The 23,040-nt window shown below is 52.6% G+C and overlaps 1 protein-coding gene across 1 annotated transcript in view; it reads left to right on the top strand.

Moving 5' to 3' along the window:
- The first annotated feature begins 3,898 nt into the window (after nt 1–3,898).
- The window catches only part of Wnt7a (Wnt family member 7A), a 45,735-nt gene continuing 26,593 nt past the window's right edge, over nt 3,899–23,040 (top strand). The window contains exons 1-3 of the mRNA XM_021190509.1: nt 3,899–4,223; nt 6,344–6,570; nt 19,874–20,145. Of these exons, the coding sequence (XP_021046168.1) occupies nt 4,153–4,223; nt 6,344–6,570; nt 19,874–20,145 (570 nt within the window). The 5' untranslated portion in view covers nt 3,899–4,152. The remainder of the gene's footprint in view (nt 4,224–6,343; nt 6,571–19,873; nt 20,146–23,040) is intronic.

Below are 23,040 nucleotides of genomic sequence, written 5' to 3'. Positions count from 1 at the left end.
TAGTGTGTTCACTTGTGTATGAGTTACAGAGGCTAGAGGAGGGTGTAGGGTGTCCTACTATGTTGCTCTACACTGTATTCCCTTGAGACCAGGCACCTCTTCGCAACTGTTTCTGTGGTTCTGGGACTGGGCTGGTTATTTCTTTTGCCCCCAACAGGTGGCGACAAAACCCAGAGTGCGCAGAGTGCGCGCCTGCCCAGGTATGCTTGGTTTGCCTGAAGGAACAAGAAGCCCACCTGGGACAGCTCTTTCGATGATCTAAGTAGTGGTTGCAAATGGGGGTGGGGGAGATCCTGGGCTAGCAGGAATTTGCAAAAAAGAACTTCTGCAGTCAGTCCCAGACAGTTGATCTGGGGCTCAGGACTTTGGGATGCTTTAAATAAAGTTTCTCCTTCAGAACTCTCAACCCCCTCTAGTAAGTGACCTAGAAGTTACTAGCTGCAGAGCATACCCAACAAATTAGTGAATGAAAAACTGTCTTGGACCATGAATTTAATAAGTGGCAGAGCTGGTACCAAACCCCATGCTTAGCTGACCCCCAAATGTGCGATCTCTTCAGCAAGCCATGGTTTTGGTTTGACATAAGCCCTGTGCAGCTGTGTAATCAGAGCAGAAGAACCTTTGTTATGAGGAGGTTGTACTCTAATGAGAGACCTCTGGTGAGCATGGATATCCTTTAGGATGGGAAGGGTTCTGCCAAGACAAGCCCAAAGGCACTGGAAGCCTAAGGAAGAATTACAATAAAAAATATGCTATCTTCAAATACAGACCTGGTCCTGTGTAGGGATATGTGTTTGACTCATTCAAAGATCTGCAGAGAATATCAGGCCCTCTATATCGCTAACTGCCATAGAGTCTGGAACACTTTAATCCTTGATGACTATTTGACAAAGGGATGAAGAAGAAACCAAGAATTGTGGGTAGAAGCCAGGTGGGTCAAGGCAAGCTTTTTAGGTGAGTGGGGATGTGGGTGGGCCTTGGAAGGTGGATTACAAACTTACCAGGTAGAAAGGGAGGAAGGACAGGGTGCAAATCACAGCCCATGTTCAATGTGCATCTAATACCTTTCAGACACACACACACACACACACACACACACACACACACACGTAACACAAGAGCTATGGCTAGAGCCAGTGCTTCAAGTTCAAATTTCAACTCTATCACATACGACTGGCTGTGAGGATATGGGGATATTTAATACTCCACAATCACATTCCTCATATGCACGGGGATGTGATAATAAGAACAGGGGCTCACAGCGCTGTCAGAGGGCTCTGAGGTAACATGGTGTAGCTCTGAGGGCAGTGCAGACATGGGACAGTGCTGCCTCTGGGCCTGGGCATTCTGACATCCGCAGAATGGCTCCTGTATGCATCTGTGTCACCTGTGATGCATCACCTGTGTCATCTGTGATGCATCACCTGCACCATTACTGTTCCCCTGTCACTGAGGAAGGTATCAGGCCTGCTCAGCGGCGAGCCAGGAAGACACAGAGAACTCCTTACTGGGGAAGGGCGGAGACTGGGTTCTTCCCACCCACTCTTCTGTCTCAGCTTGATCTCCAATCAGTTCTTCCTCATCTTCCTCCTTCCCCCCTTCCCAGAAGATGCCCTCAGCATTTGCCAGGTCTGCTGCTGTCACCACTTGCAGGTCACGTGTGTCCCAACATCCGTGATGTGCATGACTGTTCTAAGATGACAGTGGTGCATATTGGAAGTGACACACCGGAGAGATGTCCTGGAGGCGAACTCAGATGATGCTTTGTCTGAAGAGGACCTGACAGAGGAGGAATACGAGAGGATCTACTATGGGCGAAGAGGACACCCAGTGCGACACATGGGTCACTGACCACACTGCCTCAACTGGGCAAACCTGAAGCTAGGAAAACTGAGTGGATGGCTGGTGGCATCTGGAGGGCCTTCAGTGACCTGTGTAGCAATCATGATGGATGTCACCAGCCAAGGACACAATTAGGACTGTGGGCTGCAGTAGCTGTACATATTCCTGGTTTCCTCACAGCACATCAGGCATTAGGGTGGGTCAGGGTCCCTGTTTGCATCTGTTCACCTGCACCATTACCTTTTCCCTGTTATTGAGGAAGCCATCACAGGCCTGCTCAGAGGCGAGCCAGAAGGACACAGAGAATTTCTTGCAATGGAGAACGGCTGAACAATGTAGTGGCCATGTTCTGAAAGCACCCCCAGGTTGTGTGTGTGTGTGTGTGGGGGGAATGATATAGCTTAGTTGGGAAAGTACTGGTTTAGCACTAGAAAAGAACTAGGTTCAATCCCCGACATCCTATAAAGCAGGGTGGGAGTGCACAGTCTGAAATCCCAGCACCCCTGAGGTGGAAGCTGAGGGACCAGCGGATCAAGGCTACCTCCACTTCAGCCAGCTCCATGCCAAAAGGGCAATAAAAGTTCTCTAGCACAAATGTCCCATCTGTCCCTGAACCCATGTTGGAGTCTCCCTAGTCCTACAGGCTCCTCGGTGTCCAGTTCCCTTTCTAGCCCCCATCAGTGTCTCCATGGGACACCCAGAGATACACACACACAAACAAGTTACCTGCTTTATTCTCCAGGGCCTCCACTGGACTCTAAACTCTTCTAGGACTACAGTCCCCCTCTCTTCCCCCCACAGCTTTCTTTCTCTTCATCCTTTCTCCTCCTTCACCGACTCCTAGCTTCTACCATAACGGACCCAAATCCTGTGACTGGCTGGGGACAGCCCAGCCACCTCCTCAGAGCTAAAACGAACATTTTAGCGCACAGAACCCTCTCTCCCATTACCCTGTCCTGTGACCTCACCAGCTGGTGTCATCTGAAGCTATGCATTTGCTTACTGGACAGGGCTCCTGTAATATTCGTTTACCATCACCTGCACCTGTCAACGAGGAAGCTATCACAGGCCTGCCCAGAGGCAAGGCAGGAGCGCACAGAGAACTCCTTGCAACGGAGAATGGCTGAAAAATGTAGTGGCCATATTCTGAAAGCGTCCCCCAGGCTGTCCCCAGACCAAGGTCTCCCGTGTTCCTTGAATCCGCCGTTGTCAGCATGGCTGGTGCCAGTAGCCCGTGGACGCATGCGTGAACAGCGGCTGTACATGAAGGTGTGCATGAAGAACTGCAGTCTAGAAGGCTAAGCAGGCCCGGAGTGGAGAGAAGAGTAGGGATCACTAGAGTTGGGGCTACCTTGTTCCAATCTGGCTATTCACCAGTTAGTGACTTTGAGTTTGACTTCACTCCATGAGTCTCAGTTTCTCCAACTGAAACTTGGGATCGGTGTCTCTGATCAGAAAGACAAAAGGCCAGAATGCACCACCTGCCGCACCCAGCAGGTGTCGCCGTGAGAGCGCACTGAGCTTTCACCTGCTCGCGCTCTCAGGTTCTGCTACTGGTCATTGGGCTCCAGTCCAATTCCAAGTCTCCACCGGTAGAAAGATTCCGGAGGATCCTGTCACGTCTCGCCTTAGGTGCAGTCAGCCCCTCGCACAGACGAGGGTGAGGAGAGAATGTGTGGGGTAGTAGTTCTGCAGTAGTCTCCACCCCAGTTCCCTGTTTCTGGCCCTTGTGACAGAGCTCTAACAAGGCGTGAGGGTTCTGGAATGAGCCTATATCCTCTACACCCAAAGGATGGCCCTTGGGCACCTGCTGGTCTCAACCTGCGAGTTAGCGAAGGATGCTAGGCAGGCAGGATTCCACCGCCCTCCACCCCCAACTCCGCTCCACGCCCCCACCTCCCACCGCCGCGAGCTCGGAGGAGCGCCGCGGGAGCGCGCTCGGGGCAGACATCCTCGACCCGCGGGCGCTTGGGCGCGGGGCGGGCGCTCCGGGAGGCGGGCGGGGGAAGGGCGGAGAGGGAGGGGCGGGGGCGGGAGGCAGCAGCGCCCCGCAGTCCCCGCGCCTCAAACACTTGCCGCGATCGCTGGCGTGCAGCGTCGCCCCGCGTTGCGCTTGTTTCCCCCTCCTCCGGCTCCGCGGCTCCCGCGCTCTGGGACAGTCTCCAGTGCCCAGCGCGGACCGACGCACCGACGGACCGCCCAGGGAGCCTCGGCCCGCGCCCCCTGCGCAGGCTATGTGGATTGCCCCGCCGGGCCCGGCTGGCGGGATCAGCACAGCCCGGCCCGCGGCACCCGCCACCAGCGGGGACTATGACCCGGAAAGCGCGGCGCTGCCTGGGCCACCTCTTTCTCAGCCTGGGCATAGTCTACCTCCGGATCGGGTAAGCACCGCGCGCGTTCTTTCCGCGCGTGCAGCGGAGGCAAAGTTGACTGGGCCGGGGAGGAAGGCGCGCTGCCCAACTTAACTCAGGAGAGGCAGTGGGCGGTGCAGGAACCCTGAGGGCACAAAGTCTCCCCGAGAGCGGACATCCCAGGGGCGCACACAATTCCACAGACTCAGGCAGAGGATCGGACATCCCAAGGATCTCAGAGTCAGGGATACCCCCCAGAAACAGATAGTTCGGTGTTTCTGGAAGCGAATAGCTGCTCCACGGGGTCCCCAGGGACCGCCCCCCCCCCGCCCCTGTGCGCAAGCCACAAGCACAGTAGATCCCGCAGGACCACAGCCACCCCTAGAGAGCTCATTTCCCAGCAGGAATTCTATGCGCGATATTGTGGGCGCAGCCCTTTTGCAGGCAGGGCTCCTCAGGTAGCAAATGGGACCCAGGACTCGGGGTGTTCTCTGGCAAAAGCATAAACCACCCCTCAGAGCCCTGGCACTACCTCATTTCCAGCGGCCCTCAGACCCCCTTCCCAAGCTAGGAAGACAGTACATCTAACAATCAGAACCAAATAGTAAGACCAGAGATAGTTAATGGGTAGTTGGAGACACCAAGAAGAGACGCTCTCTAGCCGCCACCCAAGGAAAGCAAGACAGCCGACCCTGGGGTCGCTGGGGTGGGAGCCAAAGAACCCAGGCGTGTCAGGAGGTGGGGCAGGCGACACTCTTACTGGAAAGTGGAAGCAGGTGGCTTCTTGCGCTGCGTTGCGCGGTCTCTCTCTTTGTACTTAGGAAGTCACTTGTGTGCAGCACGGTTTGGGGGACGTGGGTGGGCTTTAATCAGAGGTCCTAGTACCAAAGAGCCACCTTGGTAGGCTTCACACCTGTCTCTCTCTATACACCCCCCTACTACCCGCGAACCTACTGTCGTTGCCTTGGGAAGAACTGGACCCAAGGCCAGGGGGCGTGTATGGCAGACCCTTTGTGTTTCTCCGCCGCCACCTTCAGGGTTCCCACTTCCCCAACCCCACCTCTCTGGAACGGGATTTCAAAACCAAGTGTGCTCTGAGTGGACTAGGCGGCCTCCAGCTCAACCGCGGATCGAGAGGCGGCTTCTGGGCTCGCGCGCTGCCTGCCTGCGGGTGTGTTTTAAGTGTTATTGATTCGCCCGCGTCTGGATGGCTTTTCTTTTTTTCCCACTTGCTTTAATCTTCATCTTGGCCCGCGCACTACCGCCCTGTGCTCATCCACTCATCCAGCATCCAGGAAGCGAGGTCGGGCTCATTGGCTCTGGCCGCGTTAGGTATTATCTTCTTTTTAATTAGAAACGAGGGGCGGAGACACTGAAGACTGGAGAAGGGGAAAGCCACAGAAAATAAAACTCCCTGATTTCTCTAGGACCGGACACCTCATTGGCTCACTAGGGACCCAGCTACCCGACGGGAGGAGGCGGAGGTCAGGGGGCGTGGCCTTTTCTCCAGGGCAGTTGGAGGGAGGTCCCGGTTAAGAGTTGCAGTGACTTTGAACCTCTCTGCTGGGTCCGAGGGTTAAGGTCCCCAAGTCCCTTGAGGTTTCTCAGTCTGGTAGTCCTGTGTCACCTACTCTGTGTGTGACATGTTTGTGGTATTCTAATTTTACCTGGGCTGTTTAGATGACTCCAGCACTAGCCCTGGGTAAGTTCTAAAAGCAATAAAAATGGCACCTCAACATGTGCTTCCTATCAACCCTCCGGGGTGCAGACTGCCTCAGAAGCTCTTGTTTAAGCAGTGCAGGCTCTGAGATACATAGAGGGTTTGTGAACTTGCTCCAGGTTAGAAAGTGAAGGAAGGCTTTGGTGGAAAGGGGACCTGCCTCCTTGGGCCCTAGAAAATTGTTTCTCTGAGATTCGGGTCCCATGGTGTCATGGCTCGCTGCAGGGACAGGTATTTCCTGGTCATCAGCTAGGTGTTTAGAAGACTTGTGGCCAAAACCCTGTCCTGCCCTGCCCTGCCTCAGACTTCATCGGACTGTGGCTCTGTGGGAGGTCCTCTGTAGTAACTGAGAGGGCATCACCCCCTCTCCGGCACCTGCCAGTCAGAGCCGTCCTCCAGGTCTCACCCCCTATCTCTGTGTCCCCTCCAGTGGCTTCTCTTCGGTGGTAGCTCTGGGTGCGAGCATCATCTGTAACAAGATCCCAGGCCTGGCTCCCAGACAGCGGGCAATCTGCCAGAGCCGGCCGGACGCCATCATCGTCATAGGAGAAGGCTCCCAAATGGGCCTGGACGAGTGTCAGTTTCAGTTCCGCAATGGCCGTTGGAACTGCTCAGCGCTGGGAGAGCGTACTGTCTTCGGGAAGGAGCTCAAAGTGGGTATGTGATCATCAGACACCCTGCGCAGGGTCTTTTGAGCTATGAGGAGCTGTACCCTTTGGGAGCTCTCTGTGGTCCCTTCATTTGCACTAGTTCCAGTACCCTTGCTAACTGTATCTTGTGCATGGTTGGCTCAGACTGATGTCCAGGACTGCATCTGGAAGCCATGCCACTTTGCTGGTTACGGGCACCAACTAATGGCCTAAAGGCTTACTGGCAGATCTAACATGTTTTCAAATGAGGCCTGAATTTAAATGTGGGGTGTTTTACCCACCGTAGGGAGTTGCCGCCTCTTTTGGGAAATAGGTGGATCTCTTGGTTACTTAATGTGCATAGGGAATCATTGTGATGGTTAGAGCTGAGATACAGTCACCCAAGGGTAAGATATGAGTGGCCTGTTCTCTGCCACAGTCCCCACCACTCCCTGCTGTGGTCCAGCACGCACAGTCCTATGACACAATCCACCTGATTCCTACAGCAGTGCTTGGGGGGGGGGAGGGTTGGCATGTGCAGACGTGTATGTATGCCTGAGCATGCACACACATGCATTCAACTTGTAAGGCAGTTGTGATGTTTGTGGTAGAATGGGCGTAGAGAAAGTCAGTGATCTTCAGGAGATCCTGGGCTGCAGGAAAGGATGTGGAGACATCTTCTTCCTTGTAGTTGTCCTGACTTGGGGGCCAAGATGTCAACATACTTGCTTCTGCACTGTGACCCTCCCTGAGGGACAGGGCAATACAGGTCCCTCTGGGCTGTGCTTATCAACACAGCTCTGCTGCAAAGCCCCCTTTGCTCTCCTCAGTCCTAGCACCAGTACTCCAGCGGGATGCTCCAAATCTCCAGTCCATTCCTGCATCCTCTGCATTCCCCAGCCTCCCTGCTGTCATCTGGGTTCCCAGGCTAGTCCACCTCCCCCTTGCTCCCAGCAGGAAGGAACCATTTTAAAGTAGAAACCAGGTCACAGTGTTACTCTAGGGAAGACCCGTGAAAGGGCCTCTCATCCCAGCCAGCAGGAAACCATTGCCCACCTGCTGTTGAGACCTTGGGTTCTTCGTGACCACTCAGCCTCATCCACTTTTCTACACTGCCTTCTCTTGAAGGCCTCAGTGCTTACATAGAGGTGGGTACCACAGTATGAAGCGTCCGTGTACACTCAAGGCTCTTGAGCCTGCCCCTGCCCGCTCCCTTGGCTCTGCTTCATCCAGCTTCTCACATCATCTCAGTGCATTCTACCTACTCCAGGAGGGCAGGGGCTCCGGCCAGCTCACAGTGACTGCATCCTTCCCTGCCTCCGGACAGTCTTGCCACAGCTCTACTTTGGTCACTAGACTGTACTGACTACAGAACTGGGCCCTGTGGTCAATATGACAGGAACAGGCAGGTCCCCTCCTGTGGAGCCCCTTTCCTGGCACTGCCTGTCTGGATCTTGGCTACATGAATTTCCTTCTCCCCTGGCCTCTCCTTCTCCTCAACATCAGAATCAGGTTTTTTGTTTTTTTATTTGTTTGTTTGTTTTTGGTTTTTGTTTTGGATGAGAGGAGTGGACCGACCTATCTCAGGCAACAGGATGGTGCTGACACCAAGATTGCAGTTGAAATCCCTGCCTCCCGAGCCTTCTGCTTGTCCCCTTTCATCTTTGTCCTTCTCAAATGTTCTATCCCTCTTCAAATCCCAACACCCAGGATGGCGCTCTGACACCGTTTTAAACCTGATGGACTTGCTGGGACATCATGAGCGAACGTGCTACAGATGAGTAGACTGAGGCTCAGAAGGGACTTGGCCAAAGTGAGTGACAGGGTCTCCCAGGACAGAGTTCATCTCTTATGGCTTGCTGTTTTAGCATGGGTGCAGCCACCCCATGGCCACACTGTGATGATGCCCATTGGGCTGTGGCGGAGGGGATCAGGATGGAGGCTCCCCTGGATCTTAGCACCCCCACATCTGGCAGCATACTGCGGGATTAGCCTCAATACAGTCTAAGGAGGAGGGATGCCACCCGTATCCTGGGAAGCAACAAAGGACTGGGTTAGGAAATGCCAGTTGGGACAGGTAAAGCTAACTAGGAGAAAACATCTGACCTAGCGATGTGGGGGTACCCTGGGGGAAAATAGGAGATAGAGCCCAAAGATAAGGTATCCCAGACTAAGGAGCTTGAATTTCTAGGACTTTTAGGGTTTGTTGGAAGATTCTGACCATAGCCACAAATACCAAAGTATGATCTGAGCCTTAATCATTGTCACTATTTGATGACTACTGACCCACCATTGACTTCATATGAGTCAAACCTTTCTCTTACAGTAACAGGTATCCTGCTATCTCTCAAGTTTGGGATTTTTGGGTCCCTTAACCAAGTCCCCTCACCCCCACCAGCTGATTGCCTCAGCTGACTAGAGCTGTCTCCTAGGGGTGAGAATCAGAGGTGAAGTCTCCCTGACATATGGAGCCCCTCCCTCTGCCACTCTAAACGATAGGGCACACTTGTTGCCTTTGTAGGGACTTCTCAGAAGCCCCACCCTCCGTATCTTCATAGATCCCATTGGCTAGAACTTAGTCACATGGCTTCACCTAGCTGCAAGTGAAGCTGTGAGAGGAAATCTTGCATGGAAAGCAGCCATGTCATCAGCTCAGGATGTTAGGAGTTCGCGTGTAGATTGTGAGGTAGGGTAGGTAGCTTCGACTTCCCTGTGCTGAGGTCTGAAGATGTTCTTTCTTCCACCTGCTCACGCCCATCCCAACTGTGATTCTCTGCTCTGCCTGAGCTCCCTGGCTCTGCCTTCCCTTCTGGGTGTCTGGATTTTCATATAGAGATCTGAGAAAGCTGTGAGCATGCCCAGACAAGGCCTACTGGAAGTGGAAATTGAAACCAAGTCCAACACACCCAGGTGAAAAGGGGACTGTTGAAATGCCTAAGGAGCTGACAAACTAGGGTTGGTGCTGGCCTCAGAACAGCTGGACCAGGGGGACAGACAGGTGGCCATTTTAGTCTCAGGACCACAAGTTCAAGACCTCAGGAAAGAGCCTTGGGCTATCTCCAGCCACACTATGAAAGTCCTGATACTTCCTCTGATTACATAGTTTGACAAGGCTAGACTTCCAGTCATATCTGTCCCAAGGGCAAGATACTTTGCTGGCCGCCAGCATGAGACCTCCACTCTGTCTGTCTCTCTCTCATGGAGAAGAAGCAAAATGTCAAATCTGGGGCTTAAACAGATGGAATTATTTCTATCAGAGGCTGAGGTTCAAGATCAGGGCCTGGCAGTGTTGCTTTCTCCTGAACCCTCTCTCTTGGACTTGCATAAGGCTCCTCTCCCCACCCCCCATCCCGCAGGTTTCCTCCCCTGGTGCTGGAGATCTAACCAGGGCCTTGAACTTACCAGAAAAGCATTCTACCACCCATGGTAAAGCTGTTATGTGGATGTGTCCTCACATGGTCATCCTTCCCCTCATGTAAACTCTCGTGGTTCTTTTAAAAAGACAAGTCTCATGGGATTTGGCCCCACAATTAACCTCATTTTAACCTAACCACCTCTTTAAAGCCCTTTCCAATTGCAGCCGCATTCTGGAGACCTAGGAGTCAGAGCTTCAGTGTGAGTTATTGGGACGTGACTGAGCTTGTAGCAGCAAGCAATGGCATGGTCTATGACTTGATACAGGTGCTGGAGGGCTGAAAGGGGCCCAGAGGTGGGACCCCCAAAGTGGGAAGAGTGGTCTGGGTCTAAGCAAGGGAAGAGACTGGCTGTGACTGAAAAACCAAGGGAACTATGAATAGGGCTCTAGGAGACAGGAAGAGGGCCCAGGTAAGAGACTTCTAGACAGTGAGTCTCTCCTGAGAGTGTAGTGTATGACATGATATGTTTAGTCAGCTGACCTACCCCAAGGAGGTAGGAGGCCTTTAGCCCCACCCATCCCCATCTCTTTCTTCTGTGCCAGGGATTGAACTCAGACCCTTAGTCCAGCTAGGGAAGCTTTCTGCTGCTGAACTACGTTTCCAGCCCCTATCTTCTTAAAAAGTGTGTCTCTTCCTCAGATCCAATGGATGAGTGATGGTCCTTCATCATGGAACCCGACCCTCCCATGGTGGATGAGTGATGGTCCTTCATCATGGGACCTGACCCTCCCATGAGTGCAGAGGGTGGGAGGTTGCCCCTTCTGGCTTATATTTTATTCGTCATGACACATATACCTCCCCATGACACTATTTCATTTCAGTTGTAGTTAGTGATGACTGTGGTAGATTCTACCTCTGTCATTCCACAGTGTCACTCACAGCCTCCCCAACAGGACTTCTCAGACCTCCACATTCTTGCCAGGCTGAGTGGGCGCCCCTTAGGGAGCTCCCTGACACCTGTCTCTATGGTTCATATTTCCTACTAAAGGAAGAGGGTTGTATTTATTTACCCACGAGCTACCTCTTCATGCCTTTTGCCCATTTCTCCATTGCCTTGCAGGTTTCCCCACTGGGCCAGGATGACATTGTAGTACTGACAGCATGGAACAGGGATCCAGGGTTTGCCTTAGCAGTACCCAGTGGGGAGCTTCACTCTCTGCTCTTCTTCACTGAGACTCAAATATGGCCCGGAACTGAGGCAGCCCCTTCTCATGCCCCTTCCTTCCAGTGTAATAGTGAGGCAAGATCCAGCTGCATCTGTGGCTGCTTTGTAGCAGGGATGGGACTGGAGGGATTTGTCTGTGTATGTGAGTCAGGCTCGAGACCTTCAGCCTCAAGCTGTGTGTTTTTAGAGTTTTTGGTGCTGAGCTGTCCAGGGCGGGTAGATGTGCTGTAGGATTGGAATCACACCTCCAGGTTTCTATTCTGCTCCACCCATGACTTTGGGAGGGCATGCGACCTTTCCCCTCTCACCATGCCCATCCAACGTGGTCCACCATGCCAGGTGGCAGAAGCACCACATACTGCAGGATGTAAAACCCTGGCACCTGGCGAGTTGGATCTCAGAGGATCTCCTTTCCCTTTTCAAGGAGTCTGTGCCAATCTGATAGGGACACAGCTCAGAACTTGGGGACTCATGCCTCAGGTTCCATTTTGTGTGTGTGTGTGTGCGTGTGTGTATGTGTGTATGTGTGTGTGTGTGTGTGTGTGTATGGCAGAAACTGTTGGTATTGTGACTTGTATAGGATCCTGTATTCTAGAGAGGATGGGCCAGCAGGATGCTGATGTGATGGACAGGGCTACACATCTGAATTCTTTACATTGACTTCATATTGTGTCCCCAAATCTGCCTGCTTCACATCACCTCTTGTTCAAACCATCTTCACACAGTCACTGCCCAGACATCATTTTCCTGATACCCCCTACTCTGATTGGATCTCCAGTCCATGTGGCAGAGGTTTGGTTTCATGGCTGGTGACTGGGGGAACTCAGTATGTAACACTCTTTGCTCTGAAAGGGCCAGCGTGTCCACCAGCATCCTAAAGGCACTAGAAACAATTTAAACAGCCTCCACATAGAGGTCCCAGCTATTCCAAGATATAGTGCTGCGGAGGTTTGCATCCTGGGAATGGCCACTCTTCGATATCCTCACCAGCAAGCGAACTCAGAGTATGATGTGGGGCCACCTGTCTCTCAGGTCCAATATCTTTTCTATGGGTCCAGAACAGGGGCCTTCCCAGCATCTGATGTGGTTGGGGGTTAATGAGATCTGTTTCAGTCAGCATTCCTCAGCAACTCCCAGAAGGCACCCAGGAAACTCAGATGCCAGATGTCTCACACAAGGGGAGTTAAAAACTCGCAGACATGTCTGACATATATCCAGGAGTGCATGGCACAGAATGAAGAGCTCAGACCCGAAGCCTAGGCCCAGAGCATTTCACTGCTTCTGAGTAGTGTTTGGTTAAATCCAGGGCTGTTAAATGCTTGTAGGCTAAGGTCCCCTCATACCTATTTGCACACGCTACACTCACTCACCTGTCCCACAGAGAGAAATCTCTGCAATAAAAACTGGTGAGCAACACACTCGTCAGCCACAGGCTCTGACCTGGTACTCTCACCATCTGATGGGAACAGATAAAGCCAGGATTGAAGTACACTGTCAATGGAGAGCCACAAGGGCTGTAACACAGAGCTGCTTGCAAGGCCACCTGAAGTAGGGGCTGGTCTTACAGGACAGGATGGAGAGGGGTGGCAGGGATGGCTGAGCAGTGCTGTGACTTGTGTAGGATCCTGGATTCTAGAGATGCTGGGCCAGCAGGATGCTGGGCTGATGCACAGGGATGGCAAAGAGGCTTCAGAGAGAAAGGGAGAACCAGGGATCCCAGGCGGTTCTTTGTTTTGTTTTCCTTTATTTTTGAGATATGGTCTCATTAAGCCCAGACCGGCTTCAAACACACTATGCAGCTGAGGATGGTGTTAAACTTCTCCTCATTCCCAAGGACTATGGTTACAGACGTGTTCTGTCATTCCCAGCCTTCCCATGGAAAGGTTCTGCCCATCATATCCAAAGGTTCTGCGCTGGCAGGGAGCTGTCCAAGAGATTCGATCAGGATGCTGGGTGGTAATCACATTCTTTGTACACACAGAAATTTGCTATGTCGCCAGCATTATCAACAAAGAATTGGTGGTTTCCCATCATGTGCTCAGGGGCTGCTACATTCCTTTCCAAATGCTCACAGCCTCTGATTTGGTACCCTCCTGCAGAATTTTTCCAGGGATGGGCACACATGACCTAGGACTCAGCCTCAGGTCCACCCGCCTCTGTCTAGCGCTTGGGAAACTCTGATGCATTGCTCCCAAGAGCATGTCATCCTTTCTCCCTGGGGTAGTTGTTTGAGCCTTGCACTCCTTTACTGGAGGGGACGATCCACATCCCTTGCCTGAGAACCCCTACAGGTCTCCCAAAGGCTGTCTTTTTACCCACAGCCTGTGAAAGTGGAGCAGTGTTTGGCTGCTTGGCAGGATGGATGGGAAGTCCTTTCCAGGGAGGGAGATAGAGCGAGGGGCGGCCAGCTCCACTTTCTCTCTGCCTTTCTTAACAATACGCCATCTTGCCCAAGCAAAAGCCCTTTTCTTTACCCATTCTCGCTTAGAACACAGCCAACAAAGGGCTTTTTGTCTCGTTTGCATTTTTTTTTTCAAGCCTCAGTTCATCCTGGATTTTCGCTCTCCTGACACTATTCTTTGAGATGAGCTTTTTGTTGCATGGTCTTCCCAGCTTCCCTATGGTAGACAGTCCAGCACACACACACACACTCTCGCACTCACACACACACACTCACACAATCACTTTCCCACAGTCATTCATTCAACCTGGAGATTTCATAGGTTAATAATCCAGGTCCCCATAACCTCATGGGGAGAGAAAGAAAATTCAAGTCAGTAAAAAATGCAAATGGATAAAGTGCTGACCACAAATGAAGGGAGAGGACATCAGGAAGGCCCTCAGAAGTGGGGACATTGCAGCCACGTCATGGTAGATACCAGTCTAGCCAACAATGCCTCTGCTTTGAGGCCTTTACTGATTCCTGCCAGGTGTGGGTCAGGCTCCTAACAACTTCTTAAGAAAGATTGTTCATAATTCCTAGTACAGACATGAAAAGTTAACTTTCTCAGGGTCTTGCCGTGCCGGAAAGCAGAGCCAGGCTGAGACCCCAGGTTACCCAGGGTCATGCTTTGAAACCACCTGGATACATTTATGGTGCCTCATAGAGTGGCAGAAAGGCACTTAGGGAAGAGTCATAGTAGATGGATGGTGACCACTGGGGGACAGTTAGCAGTGTGCCGTGGCCTGACTCTGTAGGAAGGAGAACCCACAGACAGAGTCTCCTTCCCTGGATTGGGGATTGGAGCAGCAGGTTAGAGTGGAGTGAATCCGTCCTTTCCCCATTCCTGTCTCCTGTCTCTTCACCTGGCTCAGCCTCCCACACATGATCCCTAACCCTTAAATCACCTGGCTATGCACAGGGCCTCTCCTGACTACCGTGTGGCAGAACACTGGTCTGTGAACAGCTACCACACCAGTCTGGCGAGAGCAACCTTTTTCCATCTGCCTGTTTTCCTGATCACCGGACGTTTCTGCTGGTGTCACTGTAGACGGCTCATTCTCTGACCCATTGGCTTTAAATAGCAAAAGAGAAAAAAAAATCTACAATGCACTCTGTGGTTTCCAGTGAGATACCGTAAATACACCCAGATAATATTCCGGTGCAAACCACGGGCAGCGATCGCAAAGGGCGGAGGATGGAATCTTTGGGGCCAGCTTGAACAGGGCTCATTTCCTCTGTCCCCATGGGACTGCTATGGAGTCGTACACAGAGGGCGTCAACCAGGCTCTGGCCTCACCTCTGCACGAACATTTACCCCCTGCTCCCATCCCCTTGCTGACATTCTCCTAGAGGCTCCTGAGGAGCCTCACTGGTCTTCAGGGTAGCCTGCCAGTGGCCCCTGCGTTCTAAGCACGCAGATGGGAATGTTGAGACTCAGGGACTCAGGGTGTGGGCTCAGAGTCACCCAGCTAAGTATGGAGTAGTGGGAGTGGATGGCAAGCACCCTGTCACCCAGACTGAGCTGAAGACACTTGGCCTTGGTCCCCTGGGTTTCTGTGTAGAAACCCCTGATATATGTCCAGTGAGATTTGAGGGCAAGGTGGAGGGGGGGAGGGGATTCCTTGCTGGGGGCCTGGGGGCTGGTTCTAGTCTAGTCTCTGGAGTCATGGGTGACCTCAGGCAGACCTTCCTTCTGTCTCTGGGCATCATTTCTTTGACTCTAGGGACAGGAGAAGGCTCTGCCCACGACAGGATCCCGACACTCATCAGCTTTCCCTATGTTACCTACTCGGTCTGCTCTTCTTCATCCCTGGCTTACCTGGTTCACACCAGCCAAAGACAGGATCTGGGTGCCCCTGTCTAGGAGACCCTTCTCCTCACAGAACTTTCGAACTCTGACAGTCCCAGTCCTTGTCACTGAGGTATTTTCCCCCTTCCCTCGGTGCCCTCAGCTGACAGAGTGATGTAATCTGCTTTCTGTCTCCTTGCAAAGGCAGAGCCACACCTGAATCCCACATCTTAGCTCATCCAGCCTGGCAGCACAGTGCCTAGCACACAGTAGGTGCTCAGGAAATGTCCACTGAGGGCAGGGGCTGGGCACATGCTTGGCTGAGGTGACAGAGGTCACGGTTTGGATGAAGACCTTTCTTTTCTTCTGCTATCGGTACTTCAGGTCAGGCTCCTCATCACCACAGGGGACAGCTTCAGCCGAGCTGGCATCCACTCACCAGATGTGTGGAAGGTCTGGTGGAGAGGTGGGCTGTGAATTGGTGGGCTGGAATAAGAGCCAGGAGCCACAGGAGAGCGGGTTGTACCCTGCAGTCCAGCTGTCAGGGCTTGTGTCTGGGCCTCATGACCTGCCTTTTGTGAAAGGGGTGACAAAGGTCAGTCTGCCTCTCAGGTTGGTTGCCTTGGTTTGTCCCTCTCGGCAAGGTGTTCAGACGCAGCCTCACCAGCAGCCCATTTCTGAAGACTTGACATACTGTGTATCAATGAGGTGCCATCCGGTCCCATCCACCATTGTTGCAGGAACTGAAGGAACCTCTCAGAACTTCTTTGCAGATATTTTGCAAGCTCAATGACATGTGCTCAGTAAGTGTCCCAGTGAGGGCTTCTCCGGACTGTGCCGGGAAGAATGTGGACCACTGGGATTCGGGAATGGCTCAGATCATGAATAGGGACACCCTGTGACCTCTCAATGCCTCTGGCTATACCCGTGTCTGTGACATCCATCAGTACCTTTTCTCTGAGCCCCACTCCCCCACCCCCAATCCAGGGAAGGCGGCCTCAGAGTGTTGGGTGGCTTCTTGAGAATGGGACTTGGGGATCTAGGACCCTTCCCTGCTGGATCTGCCATCACTCTATTTCCTTCCCAGGGTGCCAGGGTCTGACCTGATTGACAAGTATTAACTGATAACTAGATGTCATCTCTTGATAGAAGTGATGCATTCTGGAGAGAGCTCTAACCATGAGTTTCACATACAGTGACAAGGCAGGTAGCAAGGCAGGGCTAAGGGACAATGCTGTCCAGCAAAGGCTCTGATTCACAGCTCTAGTCTATCTAGGCAGGAAACCTTCATTATCAGTTAATTTGGGTATTGTCTTACATTGGGGGCTGTTGCAAAATATAGCGCAGAGACCCAGGTGTGAGTCTTTCACCTAGTAGGTACACAACAAATATTTCTCCTTGTCCACCTTTGTCTCTCTGAGTCTGCAGATCCAAAGATGACTGTGCTGGCTCCCTGACTGTGGTAGACAGAATGGGCTAAGAGGCACATAGCCTGTTTACCATAGTCTCCACCTCTGCCTGCTCAGACATACCTGAGCCTCTGTATTTTCATCTGTAAAATGTGGGGTACTGTTACTAACTCACTTGATGGGCCGTTTATTTATTTTACTTTATTCTATTTTATCTGTATGAATATTTTACCTGCATGTATATATGGGTACCATGTGCTCATTTGATGCCTGTGGGGGTCATGAGATCCCCTGGAACTTGAGTGAAAGGTGGTGAACTGAACCTGGGTCCCCTGCAAGAGCAACAAGCACTCTTAACTCCTTAGCCACCTCTCCAGCTGAGGGGCTGCTCTTGAGGACAGCGTCCTTTTGACGTGAGCTGTGAGTGAGCCGCACCCCGTGCACCCCGAGGCTGTTGCTGCTTTTGTGGCTGGTCTCCATTCCTCCTCCTCCAGGGCAGGCATCTATGCCAGAGTGCTACACTGAAGGAAGTTATATTCTCTAGGGACAGTGGGAATGAGTGACCCGGACAGATGCAGTAAGAAGGGCTATGAGGAAACTAAGGTGGGGGTGGGACAGGGGGTCTTGGCACCTTCGTAACAGCCCGTGGTTGCACCGGTTACAAATCTGGTGTTATTCCTGATTCTTACAGAAGTGTGTAGTGTGGACTGGATGGTGCCTACCTCTCATCCCGTTTGGGTTAGAGGTACTCACAGAGAAAGGACTAAACAAGGCACAGCAAGGCTAAGTGCATTCCTTGAGGTCACACAGCCTCTGGCAGGTTTGAAGGAGTCCTCAGATCTGTCACATTCTGTCAACAGCAGCTCTTCAGCATCCCAGAGGGCTGAGCATGGGTACAAATAGAACCTGCCCTTCGAGCCCCCGTGCTAAGCGAGGGTAGCTGTCCCTCCTTGCTTCTCAGAGCAGGGGTGCTAAGCGCCATCTTGTCAGGAAGATAGTCACCATGCATGGCCCGGGATCAGACTCTGTGTGGTCAGGCACACCTTTAACTAGAAGCGTGGCTACACTTCCCTTGCCACAGGGAATGTGAGGGACAGAAGCCACGGCCACAGCCATAGCCATCATTCTCAACAGCTGGCTACCACTCACCACCTACATCACTCTGTGGCTCAGGAGACCCAAGAGAAACAGAGACGCTCACATGCTGGGTGGCAGGCGGGCACAGTTACCACAGGGAGCATGGAGCTCACTGGTCACCCCACAGTTTGTATGTGGGTCTGCTTATGGGAGCATAGCTTCTTCCACCTGCTGGACTCTGGCAGCAACGACCTCCCCTATTCTGAAGTGATTTAATCACAGGATAGCTTTCGTTCATCTGAGATAGGCAGGGGCAGGTGTGAAGCTCTGCTCTGGGTGCCCTGAATAAGCCAGACTACTCTCCTGGTTCCATCAAATGCTGGCAAAAGAGCTGCCCTTCCCCTTTGGTTTTGTGAGGACCAGCTAGTGCTGTCTCCCATAAATGCTGTAATGGCTAGTGTTTGGCATGCTTTCTCCTACTTTAACAGGGGTAACTATTTTATCTTCCTCACAACCTCACTGGAGAGCAGGTGCTGTTATAACCCCTTTAAGAGTGGAGGAGCTGGGCACAGAGACACAGTTGCTTCACCTGGGGTCACACAGCTGGAAAGAGTGGACCAATCACCTCTGATGGCCCCTTTCTCCAAAAACCCTTGTGTGTCTGACACTGCTGTTAGTGCCTTTCCTAGAGTTTGGTTTCTTGTGTGTTTGGTTTTCTGGAGTGAGTTGGTACCCGGGTTTGGGGGCTTTCTCTTTGCCTCTCTATGGGCCTGGGGAACTCAGCAGGTACTTTAAGTATCTTCTGCAAGGCACAGAGTTGAGCTGCAGTTTTGAAGAAGGACAGGGGCTCCACTCTGAGGACCTCAGTTGTTAAGCCAGGCTCTGGGCTAAGCATTTTTCATGGGACTCACATTCCCCTCTTGGCTAGGCACTGGCATTATCCCGGGCTCACAGATGGAAAGAGAAGAGAGACTATCCCATAGTAGTCAGTAAGTGGCAGAAATGAAATCTAACATAAGCCTGTGTTGACAGGAATGCTGTGGGTGGGTTTTATGAAAGGCAGAGCAATACCGGCTCTGCCCAGCCAAGAAGACACCAGAGCAGCAATGGTTGGGGGCAGGACAGGTGGTGTATGAAGCAGGTTGGAGGGAGCCCCAGGCGGAGGCCAAGGTTTGTCACCGATTCCTCAGTTTCCCCAGCAGCCCCTTGCCAACTCTGCCCCAGCTCCCAGAACACACACCCTTCTGAGGTGCACTCCCCTACCTGTGTACCTGCTCTAGCTCCAGCTCCTTCCTCAGCACCCAGGCTGTAAGAGCCCAGGGTTCATTCAGGGACCACCATGGGCAAGTCTGGCTCTCCTTCACCCCACAGTGCACACACGTCCCTTGAACCTAGTTGGCAGAGGGGAGACAGAGGCCAGAGAACCTAAGTAGCAGCATGATACGTGCACCCACTCAAGTATTGGCTACATCCTGATGCTCAGACCTCTCTACCCCTTACAGTGGAACAATGCCCCTTGCTGAGTACTGGGTAGAGCTTTGAAGACAAACACTTAATGCTACTTGTCACTGCCACAGCCGAGGAGACAGAGGCACAGGACAGGGGTGGTCACTGGTTAAGTCACAAAGGCAAGGATTAATGGCCCCAGCTTCAGCCTAAGCATGCCACAGGTGTTTCATAAATGTTGCTTTTCTGTGATCTGAGCACATACAAGTGACATGGTCCTGTCAAGCTTGCTGGGAGAGGCAGTGGGTGGACATGGGATAGAAGCTCCCCACCCCCATGTTCAGCTTTGCAGAGGGCCAGGGATTGCAGGAGAGTGAGCATGAACTTGATGACTGTTCCAGGTATCATCACCACCCCAAGGAGCTCTCTGCATAGGCAGCGTCAGACCTCTGCTTGAGTTTTGGAAAGCCACTGCACCGCGCTCAGCCTCTCTCCCGAGCCGGTCCTCACCTTCTCCCCAGCTGCCCTTACCAGAGGGTCTCCCAGATCAGCTCTTACAAAGCTCTCTCTACTCTTCTGCCCCCAGGGAGTCGGGAGGCCGCCTTCACCTATGCGATCATCGCTGCGGGTGTGGCCCATGCCATCACTGCTGCCTGCACCCAGGGCAACCTGAGCGACTGTGGCTGCGACAAGGAGAAGCAAGGCCAGTACCATCGGGACGAGGGCTGGAAGTGGGGTGGCTGCTCTGCCGACATCCGCTACGGCATCGGCTTCGCCAAGGTCTTCGTGGATGCCCGGGAGATCAAGCAGAATGCCCGGACCCTCATGAACTTACACAATAACGAGGCGGGCCGGAAGGTAGGCTGCAGGGAGGACACTGCAGTGAGGTCCTTGGTGACAGGGGTGGGGTCTGGAAAAGCCCAGTGCTGCACTTAGCTTCCTTCTGCTCCACTCTGGTGCCAGAGGTATACAATAGGAAGCTTATTGGCTGAATACTAAACATTCACATAACCAAAAATGGGCGCTTCTCAGCAGGAGAAAGGTGGAAGGCTTGTGGGGTCGTCAGGGCTCCAGGGCCAGCTGTATAAACGGACTCTGGGGAAGGACAGAGGCAGTTGCTAAAGGCATCCACATGTATCAGCTCTAAGAGCATCGACCCATTTCCTGTCTTGTCAACCAAGATCTGTCTAGCCTAGAAGAGTAGGGCAAGATTTCTCCTGTTTGTAGCAGCCTTACTGGGAAGAGAAGGGAGCTGGGTGGCCCATCCCATGAGGAGAAGCTTATGGGACCGAAGGTCCAGAAAATAAAACCAAGGTGCCATGAGATAGGGACAGAGGGAGGCAGGTCCTGGCAAACCTAAGGACCCACCATGGCTGTTGAAATGCGCGAAGGGACCAACGCAATGCTGGGAACCCCATTCCAGAAGTATTCACACATCAGCAGCCTGACCAGGCATTGACAGACACCTAGGCCAATGCTACCTGAGTGGGCTGTGCCCCTGGTTGAAGCCTGAGGCTGGGCTGGATCCCAGAAGGCCTATGAGGCATTCGAAGTGGGAGGGAGTTTGTGCTCTGCTCCGTGAGGGGTCAGTGAGTGTGGACAGACACAGAGTATGGTGAAGTGGGGATCGGGGCTCATCCTCAGGTCTGACTGACTAGCTGGGTAGTTTCTGGGAGCAAGACAGCCAGGCCTTGGGTACACGTCTCTGGTTTTCTGTGCCGTCACTTCATCTTTTGAGATGTTTTCAACATTGGAGAAGAAAAAAAAACCACCACCACCAACAACAAAAAAAACAAAAAACAAAAAAACAAAACAAAACAAAACAACAACAACAAAAAAACCAAAGACAGTTCCCAGAAGGGCTCAAACATGAGAGTCTTCTGTTTGGCCTGGTGACAGTGACAGTGTCTTGTTCTGGTGGAGCAGATCCCACAGGGCTACACATCTTCTGGCATGGATGTCTCAGCTATTGAACCCTCCTTTACAGGCGGAGAAACTGAGGCACGGGTAGGAGGTCATATGTTAAATCACTGGGGCCAGGCATGTTTGGCCACAGTGTTCATATTCTCCGCACCGATGTGTACATAGCTGCAGGGGCTGAGAAGGTGGCGGGGTCACCTGAGCTCAATCTGGCTCTGTCATTAATTCCTGTACTGTCAGGGCTGGTGTGAGAAGGGAAGGCTGCCCACCTAGGACCTGACCCACCATCCTCTGCGCTCCGCCAGGGTAGGTGTGGCTTCATGTTGCAGACATGTGCAGCACCCAGAGGAAGCCAGTCAGAAGTGTGGCCGGGGGCTTACATACTGTGAGAGCATAGACGAGCTTGTATCCAGAAGGGTAAGAGGGAGTGCCCCCTTTCTGGTGCCCCTCCCCCATCATAGGCCTCTGAGCAGCCTCGGTGAGTAAAGGAGACCTTGTCTGCCCCAGAGTGGTATCCAGGTAAACTGGGTGGCCTCAGGGATCATCTGTCCAGATGTGTCATCCCCCAGGCATCTCAGCTGTTCGTTCCTTTTCACTGCTGTGGTCCAAGTCCCAGGGCACATCGGTGTCCCAGGGCACATCGGTGGTCCCAGGGCACATCGGTGTCCCAGGGCACATCGGTGGTCACAGGGCAATTCGGTGGTCACAGGGCACATCGGTGGTCACAGGGCACATCGGTGTCCCAGGGCACATCGGTGGTCACAGGAGCTACCCCTCCTGGAAGGTCTCACTCCTTGGAGGCTGGCACAAGGTAGCAACTTCCCTCCTTCGTCACCAGCCTCCTTACCACAGATGCTTGCTTGGCCTGTAGTGAGGTAGAGTATGAGGCTAGCCCATGGATCAAAGTGAAGCTGGCTAGCAGCTCTGGTGAAAGAGCTTCCTAAGCTACACAGTTGGTTCTAGGCACAAGGCTTGAGGCTGCTGCTCAGTCATGCTGCTCCTGGCCTGTGGGCACTGCAGGGTCACAGGAAAACCTCAGTGGACTTCTTGGAAGAGGGAGGCCCAAAGACAGCTGAGTATGGCTGAGAAGAGAAAAGAGGTGATATTCCCAGAAGGATTAGACCCATGCCTGGTACATAGTGTATTCTAGTTGTTCTGTGGGTTCCTGGAGGATCCCAAATCTACAGGATGTCTTTTTTTTTTTTCTTTTGATTTTTTGAGACAGGGTTTTTCTGTGTAGCCCTGGCTGTCCTGGAACTCACTTTGTAGACCAGACTGGCCTCGAACTCAGAAATCCACCTGCCTCTGCCTCCCAAGTGCTGGGATTAAAGGCATGTGCCGCCACGCTGGCTCTACAGGATGTCTTGATGTGGCTTCTTCTTGTCCAAGTTTCAGCCATGACACCCCCTCCCAGAGAGACTCACTTCTTGTTCCTTCCTCAACTCTTCTGGGATGCAGCTGTGTTCCTTAGGTTTCTCTCTCAGCATGGGCTGGGGTGCCCCTTACAGCTGCACCCCAGATCCTGGAGATGGCAGTGCTGCATGCGGGACATTGATCAGGGCCTATGGCAGCTAGGAGGTTCTTTGGTTCCAAAGCAGAGAGGGGTAGAGGTCATAGAAATGGCCTGTGCAGACAGTCAGGTCTAGGTAGACATTGGGTATGGAGGGAGCACAGGCTGGACCTGCCTGAGGTGTGGGGGCACAGAAAGGGAGATTTTCCACACTTGCTGTTGAGGACCTGTCTTAGTCACTGTTCTATTGCTCTGAAGAGACACCACAACCAAGGCAACAGTTATGAAAGAAAGTACTTATGTTTTCAGAGGTGTAGTCTATT

The sequence above is a fragment of the Mus pahari genome, chromosome 2 (genome assembly GCF_900095145.1).
Source record: "Mus pahari chromosome 2, PAHARI_EIJ_v1.1, whole genome shotgun sequence".
NCBI classification, from domain to species: domain Eukaryota; kingdom Metazoa; phylum Chordata; class Mammalia; order Rodentia; family Muridae; genus Mus; species Mus pahari.
The sequence above is the reverse complement of the archived record's forward strand: the minus strand, read 5'-3'. Positions and strand labels throughout refer to the sequence as shown.